The sequence below is a fragment of the Nothobranchius furzeri genome, chromosome 7 (assembly GCF_043380555.1).
Source record: "Nothobranchius furzeri strain GRZ-AD chromosome 7, NfurGRZ-RIMD1, whole genome shotgun sequence".
In the NCBI taxonomy this organism is placed as follows: domain Eukaryota; kingdom Metazoa; phylum Chordata; class Actinopteri; order Cyprinodontiformes; family Nothobranchiidae; genus Nothobranchius; species Nothobranchius furzeri.
The window spans coordinates 75,979,596-75,994,161 of NC_091747.1; the positions used below are offsets into that span (position 1 = coordinate 75,979,596).

The 14,566-nt window shown below is 41.4% G+C and overlaps 1 protein-coding gene across 2 annotated transcripts; it reads right to left on the reverse strand.

The window, feature by feature from the left end:
• Positions 1 to 2,954: 2,954 nt before the first annotated feature.
• On the reverse strand, positions 2,955 to 13,114 carry fip1l1b (FIP1 like 1b (S. cerevisiae)). 2 transcript variants are annotated; one of them, XM_015954233.3, is made up of 15 exons: positions 12,881 to 13,114; positions 12,500 to 12,554; positions 10,477 to 10,543; positions 10,262 to 10,374; positions 9,976 to 10,040; positions 9,746 to 9,856; positions 9,454 to 9,584; positions 9,220 to 9,338; positions 7,393 to 7,492; positions 7,165 to 7,318; positions 7,002 to 7,083; positions 4,120 to 4,172; positions 3,824 to 4,013; positions 3,587 to 3,733; positions 2,955 to 3,382 (listed from the first exon to the last, which is right to left on the reverse strand). In XM_015954233.3, the coding sequence occupies exons 1-15, from the start codon at positions 12,957 to 12,959 to the stop codon at positions 3,238 to 3,240; spliced, it is 1,611 nt and encodes a 536-aa protein (XP_015809719.1). In that variant the 5' UTR covers positions 12,960 to 13,114; the 3' UTR covers positions 2,955 to 3,237. The 2 variants fall into 2 exon arrangements, with proteins under 2 accessions (XP_015809719.1, XP_015809718.1); XM_015954232.3 differs by having other exon boundaries at positions 4,120 to 4,175.
• Positions 13,115 to 14,566: the final 1,452 nt, after the last annotated feature.

The window sequence follows — 14,566 nt, forward strand, 5'->3', positions numbered from 1 at the left end:
TAAGTTTATAATTGTGTTGATTCATCTGATTCCATTCTATCTATGTGAACTGCTGTAAGATATTATTGTCAGTTGTGTTTGCCTTATCGTGTTTATTACCTTCTTTGTTCTTATTATTTTTGCTGATTTTTGTATTACACTTTGTAAGGAATGATTCTTTGGACGACGTTATCAGGATTGAGATTACGATCCGTAAACGACAAACGAATGCAGCACCTCACGCTGTGTTCCCACTTCATCGTGTTGATTCTGAGCCTTTCATATCTAATCGTAGTGTACATTACTTTACTTATTTTTCTTGTTTTGATGCTTATCATGTTTTGTCTTGAGTCGTGATTGATGTAGCTTTCATGGATGATGGTGACTAGTTATGGAAGTGGATAAAATTCCTTCTTATTTTACTTATTTTTATTTTCCTTGTTTGGTTATCCTATTCAGATAAACAGGAGGGAATGTTGTGGAAAATTTATGTAGTGGAATATATATTCTTACACTTTTATTAAGTCCAGATATTATAATCAGAAGAGGTTGTTTTTACTTTGTATTGACTTAGAGACAAGAAAAGAGAGAGTTGAGATCGTATAAGAATCTTTAATTTCTATAATTATAAATTCAAACAATGTCCCAGGACTAACTCTCTATGATGGATGCATATGGATTTGAATGTTGAAGTGTTGGTGTGTGTGTGTGTGTGTGTTCAGAATCTCCAGGCTGAGGCAGGCGGATCTGGGTGTCTGATGTTTAGACTAGGAACCACGAGGGCTTCAGAAGCTCATGACATGAAACGCCATCTTGCCGAGGCTACGTACCGTGTGGAGTCTCCCGTGGTCAGATCAGGAATGTCAGGTCCTCGGACCTCCTTGGTACTGGACTGATGTAACAGTGTTGCAGCACGACAAAACCCGTCTACGCATAGCTCCCTGCAGTAGCGGCAGGTCTCAGCGCATTCAGCTTTTATTGTGAAGGAACCGTCGTCTTGTTGTTCAAACGACAGAATTTCCAGCTTGACAGTTCTCAGCTTAAAAGTAGAAAAATACAGCTGGCCAGACTGTAATCTCCTTTAGCGATGATGATTTGAGAGCTGGTTGAAACTACGTTGAGTCTATGATGTAACTCCTTTGGAGCTGAGATGGAACTGAAGTTAAAATGGCGTTGCTCTGTTTTTATTAACTTAGTTGTTTATAAATCTTAGCAAATCGGAGTGGACAATTTAAGTAAACAGCCCAGATTCTGCCCTGCAACAGACGGAAGCTCTGATTGGATGAGAACAATGTGTCATGCGTTCTTATGTTCTGTGGATCAGTATGTCTGGTGCACAGTCCTGTTTATTCATTAAACACATAAATCATGACATTTTGATTTCACAGATCAGTCACCTGATTATTATTGATAAACATATGTTTTGATTAGCTTTATTACAAATAAAGTTCTTTGATTAATTAATGAAAAGCGTTCTTCTTCCTTCTTCGGTCTCCTTTCCTGGAATGTAAACATTTAGAAACAAGCACCCGACCGTGGCGATTCATGCACACTGTTACTGTGTGAAGGGACAGCTGTTAAGGGCAGACAATAGGATCTTAATAACGCTACATTTATGTTTATTAATTCTTGATCATTGACTCAATCAACTGAATGTAAATGTATTGCTCTGTGCCTCTTTGATCATGCTCATTCAGACACACACACACACATTTTTGACTTCCCACACAGACACAATCTCTCTATAAATAAACTCTGTGACCGGATGTTCGGGGCATCTTGCCACAGTTATAACTGTTTGACTTGTTGTTCATTGTCTCCTTTTTCACTCCGACTATAGGAAATGGGTTATTGATAAACATATTGATAAAATCCACGACAGTTATGGTTCTAACTTTAAAGTGTCAGCCCTGTGGGGGCCTCAAGCTATTGCCCGCCCTGCTTGCCGGCACACGGCGTCTCGTCGCTCGTTCCAGGCAGTGACACTTAAAACATTTGGTTTGTGACCAGTATGCACCTCTAAAGATCAGTGCCATCTGTTTCTCACATGTAACAAACCACTGATTAACACAATTTTCAGCATAAGTAACCATAGAAGTACATGCAGGTGTATGGAACAGGAAATGACAGAGCGTTGGTTCATTCAACAGCATTTAGATAAACTCATGTTGAGGTTTGAGTTGTTTAAGAAGCCTGAATTCCACTTTTAGAGGATTCAGTCGAGCTATCTGATAACTAAACTTCTCACCGATTCACCAGAATGGATCACGCTGCTGTAAGATACTGATAGGAACCACAGAACACCACACAAGCTCCAAAATGGTGCAGTTAGATTTTTAATGGGAGGACTGGCGTGAATCCTGTTTTTTTTTTTCACCTATTTATTCTAAGTAGCGCAGTCGAACCTACAAACACAAAATACATGTGACCTGACTTTGTGCCCACGTGCTGTTCGTGGAAGGGTACTTGTGTTTTTCATCACGGCGGGAGATCAGAACGTTTTTAATAAGGTGTTGCATTCAGAGAACTTAAAAAACTGACATCAGAAAGAACCGGAAATGTTTAATCTACCAACTCTGTGGTGTTAACCAACCATTAAGAGAACCATTAACCAACCATTAGGGAGAAAAGACCTCTGACCACAGATTTACTTGAGTTCGAGTCCAAATCCTTCCAGCCAAACATGTTAATCCTGGAATCCCCACTGAAGTCCCAGTGAACCTGAACTTTGCTGTTTTGTTGACACCAGCTGAGCTGGAGTATCTCCTTACATAACCACTCACCTCACGCCTTTGTAGCTAAACTACATAAAGTAGTAAATATGACGATGACAATTTTTACTTGAAAAAAAATATCCTCATTTCAAAAAGCAACAAGCAGACGAGTTCATTGAAACTTGTGCAAACACAAACATCTTTATTTGTAGGATCTCCACTACCTCTGGTGAGCAGATAAGAAAGCCACAAACACATAACTTATCAAAAGTGGGTTTTTTAATCAAACTTGGGTATTTTTGTACAGAACAAGAGAATGTCTAACAAACAACAGAAAAACGGGCGTAATGGGCCGATCGTTCAGGATTTACAGTGAGATCTGTGAACTGAACCAACTGGGAGGGGATGGAGGTGCTGGAACAAACTGGTGCTGGAGGAGGAACGGCAGGAGGACCCAGAAACACAACATGATCACTCTGCTACTAACCAATTTAGTTGCTCACCCTACACACTCGCTTGGTCAAAACAAACTTGGAGGAAACGTTTACTCCATGCCCTCCTGATTCTCCTGGTCTGCTCCAGTTTCCTCACTGGCCTCTTTGCCCTCCTTGCTCCTCTTGCTCTTCTTGTGCTTGTGCCTCCGATGGCTGTCGCCCTCCTCACTGTCGTGCCTCCTTCGACTGCTGCTACTAAAAATAGAAAAACAAAGGATTTTGATCCAAGACCAGCAGAAGGGTAAGGAGGAGACGATAGGAGACAAGCGTGAAGGTCAGGCAGCAGAGACGGGTGAGATCAGAGATCAATACGAAAAACAAAAGAACCACAAACGGGTGGCCTGATGGGAAGTAGAAAGGAGCAGGAGTTAAGTAACTAGTTACTACTGCACTAGTTACCTGCGAGAGGACTTGTGGCGACCCTCCTCCTTTTCTCTGTGACGCCTCTCCCTGTGTCGGTCTTCTTTCTCCCGGCTTGCCCGGTCGCGATGGCGCTCTACGTAACCACGCTCCTGGTATTCACGGTAACGATAGGGCTCCTCTTCACTACGGCAACAAACAGAACAAGAGTTTGTCCTGATTCCTGTCAACAAACCCGTTTAAAGGATAGGAGGCGAACAGTCTGCTGTTTGTGACCTGTTGTAAGCCATAGCTGAAGGGCTGTGCTCTCTGTCTCGCTCCCGCTCATGTGTCCTTTCTCTGGGCCTCTCTCGCTCCTTGTCTCTCTTCTCTTCTCGACGGGGATAGTAGTCCCAGGGTTTGGGGTTGTCCACCATCGGGGGCCAAGGAGGCGGAACACCTCCAGGTAGGGGTGGAGGGTAAGCACCTGTACACCAACAGAATAAAGGAGTTTGAATGCCTCTCTAGAGTCCCATCTCATAGGGGTGTAGCTTTTCTTGTGCTTCTGATGTAAAAGAACCAGGCGGCGCTACCTTGAGGAAACGGGTACGGAGGGACTGAGCGGCCATCGTAGCCTCCAGCGTGGCTGCTAGGAAAACAGAAAACGCCACGTTAAGAGACACGATCAGAGCCTGCTGGAGGTCCAGCAGCAACAGAACAGCACTCATATCACAACCTCTAGAGCAGGGGTGTCAAACTCAAACTCACACGGGGCCAAAATGAAACTCTGGGACGGAGTCGAGGGCCAAACTTAATATTTTTTGAAAAAGTGACGGCAAATTTGCACATTTTCTTTATCAACATATATGCAATTTTGAACCTTTAAATTTGGAAACAAACTTACTTCTGCATTAACACTGAATGTGGAATAACCAAATTACACACGAGCAAGTCAGTTTTAAATAAAAGGCATCAGTGGTATTCATTACTTGTGGTATATTCAGCATTTTTAAAATCTATTCAGGATTTATGTTTTCTTGATTAGTCATTTTTCTTATTTTTTATTCTCCTTTTTTTCTCCTGTAATAAGTGTCATCGCTGCGGTGACGTCTAGCTTTCCCCACTGAGGAACAATAAAGGGATTTTCTATTCTATTCATCTATCTGCAGCCTTTCCACTTCCTGTTTACTGTAGGTTAAATCTTTTCTCACGGGCCAACAACAAAATAAAAATATAATTTTATCTTAAATGAAAATGCAACATCTCACCTGTTAACTTTCATGTTTTGGAGCAGAAAAAGAGCATAAAACCAACATATTTAAAGCTCAGTTTGCTCCACTGGTTTACTGTGATGCTCACCTGTTCCAGCCAGATACCTGCATCATGGGGCTGATCTGAGCTGAGGAGGAGACTCCTGTTGTTTTGTTCATCTTCATCATAATAATGACAACATTAGATGACAACAGGTGCTCACATAGGTTTGTGCTGATGAACATGTCTGAGCAGCTTGACCGCGTTGTTGTGTGTCGGGGAGGAAACACGACAGCAACCACAGAGCCGTGCTGGTTTGAGCGTGTCGCTGCTCGCTGGAGTTATATCAGCTCTGTCTGGACGTTAGTTTGAAAACTTTCTCTTTCAGTCGTGAACACATTACTGAGCGGCTAGAATCTCCGTTTCTGGGCTTCAACGTCAGAAAACAGCTGAGTGAACTCGGCGCTGAGTGAGAGGAGTGTTTAGTTTGTCCGAGATAGCGGAGCTGCAGACACCGGCAGCAGACGCTGGAAAAAACACAAAGGAGGGGGCGCGTCGGCTCCGCGCTGACGCTGCAAAGCATCATGGGAGTTGAAGTCTTTGCGGTAAAATCAGCCAGCGGGCCAGTTTTAATATATTTTTGATATTTATCTCGCGGGCCACATAAAAATGCTCCGCGGGCCTTGTGTCTGACATATGTGCTCTAGAGGGTTTAACCGTCAAAAGGTTAAGAGAAAATCACAGTTGAAGGTGTGGAACCCTGAAAAACCATTTTTAAAATTATTATTTCTGATTATAATCAGAGTTTGTCATGCAGGCTGAACATAAAAATAGTCTCCTACACCTATCTCCTGCATCAGCTCCTGGTAGAAAATACACGGTGAAACTCTAGGAATAGAAAATCCACACAGATCTACGTCACACTGTCACTTAACATTCATGGACTCACCCATCTGGACTCACGACCTACTAGTCACTCATTCCTCCTAGAGACCACAGCAAATGCACTGATTAAACGAGTGGCCACATGCTTAAAGCTTTCCTTTACTGATGCAATTAGAGGCCAACCATTCTTTAACAGAATACACGTTTTACACCAGTTTCGTGTCAAGAGTTTTATATGAAACTAATCTTGTGTTGAAAAATGAAGACTTTCTGGGAGCTTCATTAAAATCCATCCTGCACTTCATCAGAGTGTTGCTAACAAACACACGAGCTAAAACATCCCTGACCACCAGGGGGGGCGTAAAGTCAAACCAGCAGATCCTTATGAAACCTTCACATCTCCCCTTAACCCAGAAATCAGCACACATGAACATGAACCACACACACACACACACACACACTCACACTCACACACACACACACACACACACACAGAGGCTATCAAGCTGAACGCAAATACGCCTTGGATCTTGGTCCAGATCAGTCAGAGAGCTGCCCCTGCGTTCATTGTCCCTATATTAGTGCACGTGACCCACCCCACGTGCACTAATGTACAGCTATACCCCACACGTGACCCTGACCTTTGAACCTCACCTAACAGCTATTTTGATAAAATCTGATTATTTTGTTTTTATCTTTAATAAAAAAACTTTTTACTCCCCGCATTTAAAAACCCTAACAAGTTGTTTCACTAGTACTGTGACAGTCCTGACCCTAACAGGGATGCTGTGAGTATTTTAAGACGCGGTAAGGTGAATAACGACCATCTTACCTGCTGGAGTTACCACACTGAATGGCCTCTGTTTAGAGAAATAGCTTTTGAATAACTCGGAACTGAAGAGCTAACAGCTAGTCTGAATCAGCCAGGATCAACCTGCTTTCCTAAAGCAGCTTAGCAGCATTTCATCATTTTATAAACTTTTACACCACAGTTTATTTTACATTGCAAGGTTATTTACATGCAATTTAAGGATTATTTACAAACATAAACATCACCAGCGGCAACTAAAGATAGCGCTTCCTGTTTATCCAGGAGCCAAATCTAGCAATAATTTAATATTTCTGCTGAAACAACCACGTGATGCGGACGTGTCGACAGCTGAATGATGTCAGTGATGTTTATGAAACATCAAAGAAATCGTTGTCAGACTTCGCAGACGCCATTTAACTCCAGGGCGCTACACAGCTACAGGTTTTCATTGTTATTCCCAATATTTTGTTGAAACAAATGGTCCCAACAGAAGAGTTTACGGAGTACAGATGTGTACAGGTGTTCTACCTGTCCATAGAGGGGATTATAGGAGGAGGACCACTCGTTGGAGGAGGAGGAAACCCAGGAGGAGGAACAGTAATGGGCAACCCTGTGAGGAGGAATGAGGAAGAGTAAAGAAACTAAATGTAAAACAGATTTATTTACATAAAGAATAAAAAAAAGAACTCACTGGGTGGAGGTATGAGAGGAGGAGCCGTGCTGACAGGTGGAGGTGGGAGAAATGGAGGAGGGGGGATGTTTGGAGGAAGTGGTCCAGGGGGGAAGAAGGTGGGTATCTTAGCAGCAGCTGGTTCCGCCTCAGAGGTCGAGTGTTCAGAAATCACCTGAAGAGCAACAGAATAACAGGTGAGTGCTGCAGCGGCAGCCTTTCAGAAGAACCAATCCTCCATTCTTCTACCTGGATATTGTTGCCTTCCAGATTGTGTCGGCGCCGCCCTTCCACCCTGCTGATGGTGGCGAGCTGTCCTCCGATCACATCTATGGTGCCACTCGTTTTCCTAAGGGGAGAATTTTCAAAACAGACTTAATACAGACAAAACACTTAGAAGAATTGGATGATGTATAGAAATGTATGTTTTATAACATCTTTTTGAAATAAAATCATTTCTCCTGTTAAAAAAAAATCTCTGGTAAGAACACTGCTGTTACATCAGCCTACTAAAAGCTACCAGCAGGACCAGAACGGGCGCTGTTAGTCATTCAGTTACAAAGCTCTGCTTGAGGAGCATCATTATAGGATTAGATGCTTTGTTTCATCTTGTTCAGTGATCTCTCTTCACAGGAACACACTACTGCTGACGCCACCTTACCTGTGCGGTGCAGAGAGAACGGGAGTAACAAGGAGATGTGAGGAAAAAGTCGCATCTTCATCAAAAGCAAAATAAACCAAAGGAGTTCACCACAATCTCGTTTCTGATTTACACGTTCCCCAGCTGACAGATACGGTCTTCATGAGATTAGTGGGTAGACACGGAGCTGATGGATCCACGAGCCTAACCGCTCAACCCTTTATGAAGGGGAGGGGTAATTTTACACTAATTATTCTGTGAAGTTAGTTTTAATCAGTTTCTTCTGCATTCGCAGCTAGGGATGGTACCTTTGACATTTGAATCGATTCGGTACTAATTCCCGGTACCTAGGAATCGATATCGGTACTTAACGGTACCAATTTTCGATACTTTTGAGTGTTTATTATTTTAATTCTCTTTTATAATTAAATATATATTTTTCTCAATATACAACCATATTTGATAAATATCACGATAAATAACATACAACTGTTTGTATTTTAACATCGTCCTTGTAGTTTTATAAGCTGATAATTAAACTGAAGCAAACATCTTTACTGTGAACTAAATTTACTGTGTATCTTCATTCCTTTTGCCGTCTTTTTTCATTTGATTTTTCCTACTGGGAAGTTAGAATTTCCCAGGAGAAAGCGAACGCACCATTAGCTGATAACATTGGTAGCAATGGAAGCTAACATATCAAGCTAACGTTATCTTAAACAGTTTATTTAGCTGCTGGAGCAGATTAAAACGATGATGCCTCACACTTAGATCGTTGTCGCTGGTTTCATCTTCACCCAATCACCCGTCACATTTAGTAAAGTGAAGCCAAACTTTAGAGCGCGTTCATGTTCTTCTAGTCGGGAATTCGGAGTTCCGAGGAGAAAGCGAACGCACCATTAGTGAAACGGAAGCTAACACATCAAAGCTAATTATATTTACCTACCGGAGCAGATTAAGATGAGGATGTCTCACTTAGATCGTTGTCGCTGGTTTCATCATCACCCAGTTACCCATCACATTTAGTGAAGTGGACCCAAGCGTTAGCGTGCGTTCTTTCTACCATGCTGCTCTGTTTACAACTTGCTCGCAGCGAGCGACAACATAACGCTCTTGCGCATGCGCAGCTGTCTAGGCAAGTTCTCGTTATGAAGGACGGGTACCGAAACGAGGCACCGTTTCAAATGACGTGAATCGGTGCTCGGTCGGTACTATGGAATTCGGTCGGTACCTTAAAAAGTACCGAATTCTGTACCCATCCCCAGGAGCTCATCTACCCTCAGTCCTTTTACTGAAATGGCTCAAGTATTTCCACAGGGACACAACTGTTGTCCTCAGGTAGACCAACCAGGATGGGAGTAAAAGAGCTGCGGCGCGATCTGCCCGTGTGCGTTTTACTCAGGATACGGAACGAGATGAGCAGAAGCTGGAGTCACCTGGTGAACTGGTTGATGGCAGACTTGTGCAGGCTGACGGGAGAGGTGAAGTCTGTCTTGGCAGCGTGAACGGACAAGCTGGACACGTCCTTTTCATTCCCCGTCCTGCCCTGCTGAACCTAAGGAAACAGACACAATGATTGTTTTATAGCAGGTAGCGAGGGAGAAAACGTTTTAACACGAGTTCTTTCTAACTGTACAGGTGTTGTGAGAAGATACTAGATGGTTTCATACAGTGATCTTGCTCATCACTGATCCAACCGTAGAGACCTCCAGGCCCATTCTCAGCCTCTTCTGCTTCTCACAGTACGCCTTCCAGGTGTCTTCATTGAACCCGTAATTGAAATAGTCAGAAAGATCCGCTCCTACACACAGAAACACACACTCGCTATGAAACACACACTCACAGACTACAGTTGGAGCCCGGAAACATTTTATTTAGCGAATCAGTTTCAAGAACTTCTGAGAACATGTTGCTTGTCTCAAAGGATTTTGTCTAAAAAACAGACACCAACACACAGCAGACCTGGCTTCCTCCAGGGTTTCTCCTCAAAGGACTCCATGTCTACTTCCAGCACAGGAACACCGTTGATGTTTCCAGGAGCATCCAGATCCACTCCCTTTAGCTTTGTGGTCACTGGAAATGAAAACACATTACTAGTTACGTTCGCAAAAGTAAAAGTGCAACTGAGATTTACTTCATGTAAGGTTAAACCGTCAAATGTGAACACTGATGCAACAAACAGGAAGTGACACCTTGTCCGTAAGGTCTGGAGCTGGTCGACTTTATGTTGAGGTTGACTGGAGGCGCTCCATACGTCCTGGGAAAAAAAACGAGTCGACAGTGATGTAGAAAAACTGTTTTCTCACGCTGACTTCATCCATTAAAACTGATTGATCAAGTTTTTTGTTTTAAATTAGATCTTCTTTCCCTTTCTTGCTTCACATTTGGCTTTTTTTGTTCATGTCGAAATAAAGAGGCAGAAAAAAATGACAAAAGTGCTGAAATGGGAGTCGTTTTTAAAACACGATTAAAGCCTACGGGTATTGTGGTGCTCCAGTTTTTATGTCACCGATGGTCACACGGACATCGTCGTCGTCGTCATCGCTGTCGCTGTCACTGTCCACATCCTCACCGGCAGCTTCCCCTGTGGCCTGAGAGTTCAGACAAAACAAGCAAATGAGATAAAAGATCATCATCGATCAGAAAACAAACACAAAAAGGACAAAAATATAAGAAATGCAAAGATTACCTACCTCAGAGGCCACGCCGTTTCCTGTAGCCTCTGCAACAGCCTCTTCTGTTGTTATGTCAGTGGGTAAGCTGTTGGTTAAATGTACAAACACTTTGTTGTTCAATCAGAATTCATACTGAAACCGCCCTCGTCGTGCTGTCATAGATGCTCAGTACACACAACAACCTATTGAGTCAGACATCTTTAGTTGTGGCAAATCAATCCATCAATCTTTATTTGTATAGCAGCTTCCACTGCCTTTGCAGGAGCCCAAGCTGCTGACATTAAATACAGTAAAAACACAGATAGCAATAAAAACGAGGTAAAAACAACATACAGACATAATCGCATACAACCAGGTCATATAAAAGCCAAATGATAAAAATGAGTCATCAAACGACTCTTAAAAACCTGCAGCAAAGGTGATCGTTTTATATCAAATGGAAGCTCATTCCAGAGAGAAGGAGCCAAGACTGAGAAAGTCCGATCCTAGGGTTGGGCATCGAGCATCGATTGGAACCGGGATCAACTGTTAAGTTTTTCCCGGAATCGTTCAAAGTTTTTATTTCGATTCCTAGAATGCCAACCAGAAGAATCCGCGACCGACCTCCGTGAAAAATAAACGTGATCTGCAAATTGTGATCAACACTTTTCAGAGCTGATCACAGCAGCTGTCTGTGTGCAGCACCGAGCCCCCCCCCCGGATATAAACAAACACGTCCACCGAACTTTTACTCCGTAATGTAACTTTAACTCCTGCAGCGTAGAGGAAACTTGTTAAATACGTCAACACGGTGGATTTAATAGAAGCTTTAAAGAACAAACTCTGCAGAAATAACACACACGGAGCGTCAGCCGCTCAACAACACTCTGTGTGTGTGTGTGTGTGTGTGTGTGTGTGTGTGTGTGTGTGTGTGTGTGTGTGTGTGTGTGTGTGTGTGTGTGAGCGTGAGCATCAGAAGGCTGAACAATAACCTGTAGAATAATTAAAGTCATCATGCTAGAGCAGCTTCTCCGTGGTGGACCACACCAGCTTCTGCCACAATAAATAATTATAATAATAATAATAATAATAAATCACACACAAAGTTGTGAAATTTCCTTTCTGAACTATTTCTGTTGAGTTTTAATGTTTAAATCTGTTAGATTGTTACTGACAGCAGCTACGTTTAAGTTTCACTTCCTGTTCTGACTGAATGCTGCTGCAGCATGGAGGTGTGGTTCTCAGTCATCCTGGACATGATCATCCTGAGAGCTTCAGCTGAAGACAGCTGGACGTTTCTGGATATGTTGGAGACATTTAGCCTCTCATCCTAGAGGCTTCTTCCAGACTTTGGTTGTGGTCAGAAACAAACACACTGGTTGTGCTGCAAGTCTTTTTCTTTTGTTCTCCAAAACATGTTTTTGTCTAAATGAAGGTGATGTTGTTGTTCATAGAATTAAAAATCATGTTGAGGTTAAGATAATTTCATCAAGTAGGACCTGTGGTTAGCTGGCTCATGTAAAACATGTCATGTCTTGAAAGAATCGGAATCAACAGGAACCGGAATCAAAACGAGGAATTGAAATTGGAATTGTTCAAAATCAAACGATGCCCAACCCTACCAATCACCTCTAGACCTGTACCTAGTTTGTGGGACAGTCAGTAGCTCCAGCTCAGCCGAACGTAGAGGCTGTGATGGGGTACGTCTTTTTTTATTAATGCTGCCAAGTAAGGTGGAGCACCACCATAAAGAGACTGAAGACATAGCACATAACTTTAAACTTAGCCCGAAAACCTACAGGGAGCCAATGTAATAAGACCAGCACAGGAGTGATGTGTGCCGACCTCCTTGTCCCTGTCAGAAATTTGGCCACAAAGTTCTGAACCAACTGTAGACGACTCAGTGCTGCCTGGCTTAGCCCAAATCCACCAACCAGCACCTCTCCGCTTGTATTTATGCCCGGATTTTTGTTTTATCCTCGTTTAAAACTATTGTGTGAGTTTTAAGCAAGTCTAATGTTTTACAGATCATTAGATTAAAGGTGGTGGGAGTGGTTGTTACCTGGTAGCAGCGATCAGTTTGGCTTCTTCCTCCTCTTCTTTACTTTCTGATTCATCTAAAACATAAACATGAAACTTTTAGCCCTTTAATAATAAGCACTTCGTGTAAAGTTTTACCTGTTGAGTCATTGGGATTTTACTTCATTTAATCACAGTGAAAACAGTGAACTAAATAGATGACTGTCTGTGTTATGCGTCTTTAACTTTGTTCAAAAGCATGCCGCTGTTGCTGAAGGCCGACACACGAGCGGTGCTAGTTAGCTTATCGGCTAATGCTCCCATCTCCTCATTACTCGTAGATAAATCGTCATAGACAGAGCATCAAACATATTTATATCTGTATGTGTCGGCGTGGAGATGCGGTGTTGGATTGTTATTTTACCTCCATAGAGCCATTCTTCCTCTTCATCACCTGCGCTGGCATCTGTGGTGGTCGTTTTGTCCGCTTCCTCCGCAGACATCTTCAGCCAAAACCACTCGCTGCTCCAACAGCTAACAGCAGCAACAATGTGTAAAATTTCAATAATATAAGCACAATCTAACCCTTACAGGGAAGAACTTTGATAAATTATGTATCTATTACTTCATAGAATCATATTCAACCCCTTTGCAAATGTGTATGAACCCGGAAGTGATTGAGGATTCTTGAATCCCGCTAAGGTCGGAGTATGGAGTGGAACCGAGCGCGCCCCCTGTTGGACAAAAGAGGCACCGTTTACAGTACTCCCAGGTACAAGTTGGTCGATTATTATGCTGTATAAAATTAAATTAAATACATTTAAATGCAAATTTACGTAGCTTAAAAAGTGCAAATGTTCATCTGAATCAGAATCAAAATGAGAATAGTGTTTTATTGCCAGAGGCCCTAATAGGGTTTGATGTGTAGAATAATTTATAGCCTATAAGAGATAAATAAATTGATATTAAGGCAGATTTAAACTCTCAAAGGCACAATGCGTCATGTAATCACTTTTTACTATGTAAAAACACGCCAATTAATTATGAGCAACAAATTAAAAAATAACTTGATAAAACTGGAACAAAATTTATTTCCATGTATCTACATTTTACATTTAATTTAATAACAAAACAGATATTTTATGTTTTCTCTTAACGTAGTATGGTGACGTTCAGTGTCACACCACTTTACCACTACAGGAGGACGAGAGTTTTCTTTTTACTTACACACATTAAATATACTTAATTTGATCTGAGTGCTCCAGCCGCCTTTTTCTACTTCTCAGTTGTCAGTGCCAGCTGTTGAGCGCTGGCTGTCATTTGAATGATGTGCAGTGTGCCTATTTATTTCTTTTATGAAATATGTTTTACAAATAAAACTTGATACTGTAACTATCTAGAACAAAAGTTAAAGCTTCTTAAGGGAAAAATTTTCCTTCAATATTGAGAAAAAAATCCTAATGAAATTTTGATTAAATGTTGCGTAAGACCACTTTTTGTCAATATTCTTTTGAGAATTGTGTTCATTCATTAAACGGCACTCACAAATGTGTCTAAAAACTAAAAAATTGTTAATTGTTTAGAACCATACGTAAAACTTGCTCAGTGAAAATTCATGCCCATAATTAGAAATAAATCTTGGTGAACTTTTGACAAGAAGTTGATTGTAATATCGACTGAACAGATTTCTTTTAGTTAATTGCCGTCATCCATCAGATAACACTTACTATAAGCCAGAATTATGTTTTTAAAACAAAAAATTACTCATTTAGAGCCAAAGTTAATAACTATTACGAGTGGTAAAAATAGTGTACATTTAACCCAAATACTGGAAAAAATATTTATGCATTTTTGTAATGTCATTTCATCACCACAAGAGGCTGACATTATTCTTTTTTGAGCCCTTACCACAAACCAGAATTATGTTGTAAAAATTAAACAATGTTAATTGTTTGGAGTAAAAGCTAAAACTTACCAAGTGACATTTTTACCGCAGTTATTCAAAAAATATGTATAAATTTTTGGTGAAACCTTGAGGGTAATACATTTAACCCAAATATTATGAAAGAAACAATAACACATTGAAATTTTTTTTAAATTTGTGTGTAAT

Coding starts and splice junctions, on each gene's coding strand:
- fip1l1b (XM_015954232.3), bottom strand. CDS start 12,959: ATGTCTGCGGAGGAAGCGGACAAAACGACCACCACAGATGCCAGCGCA. Junction 4,176..7,001: donor ATAATCCCCTCTATGGACAG/GTAGAACACCTG, acceptor CTGTTTTCCTAG/CAGCCACGCTGGAGGCTACG. Junction 3,383..3,586: donor CGCCACAAGTCCTCTCGCAG/GTAACTAGTGCA, acceptor TTCTATTTTTAG/TAGCAGCAGTCGAAGGAGGC.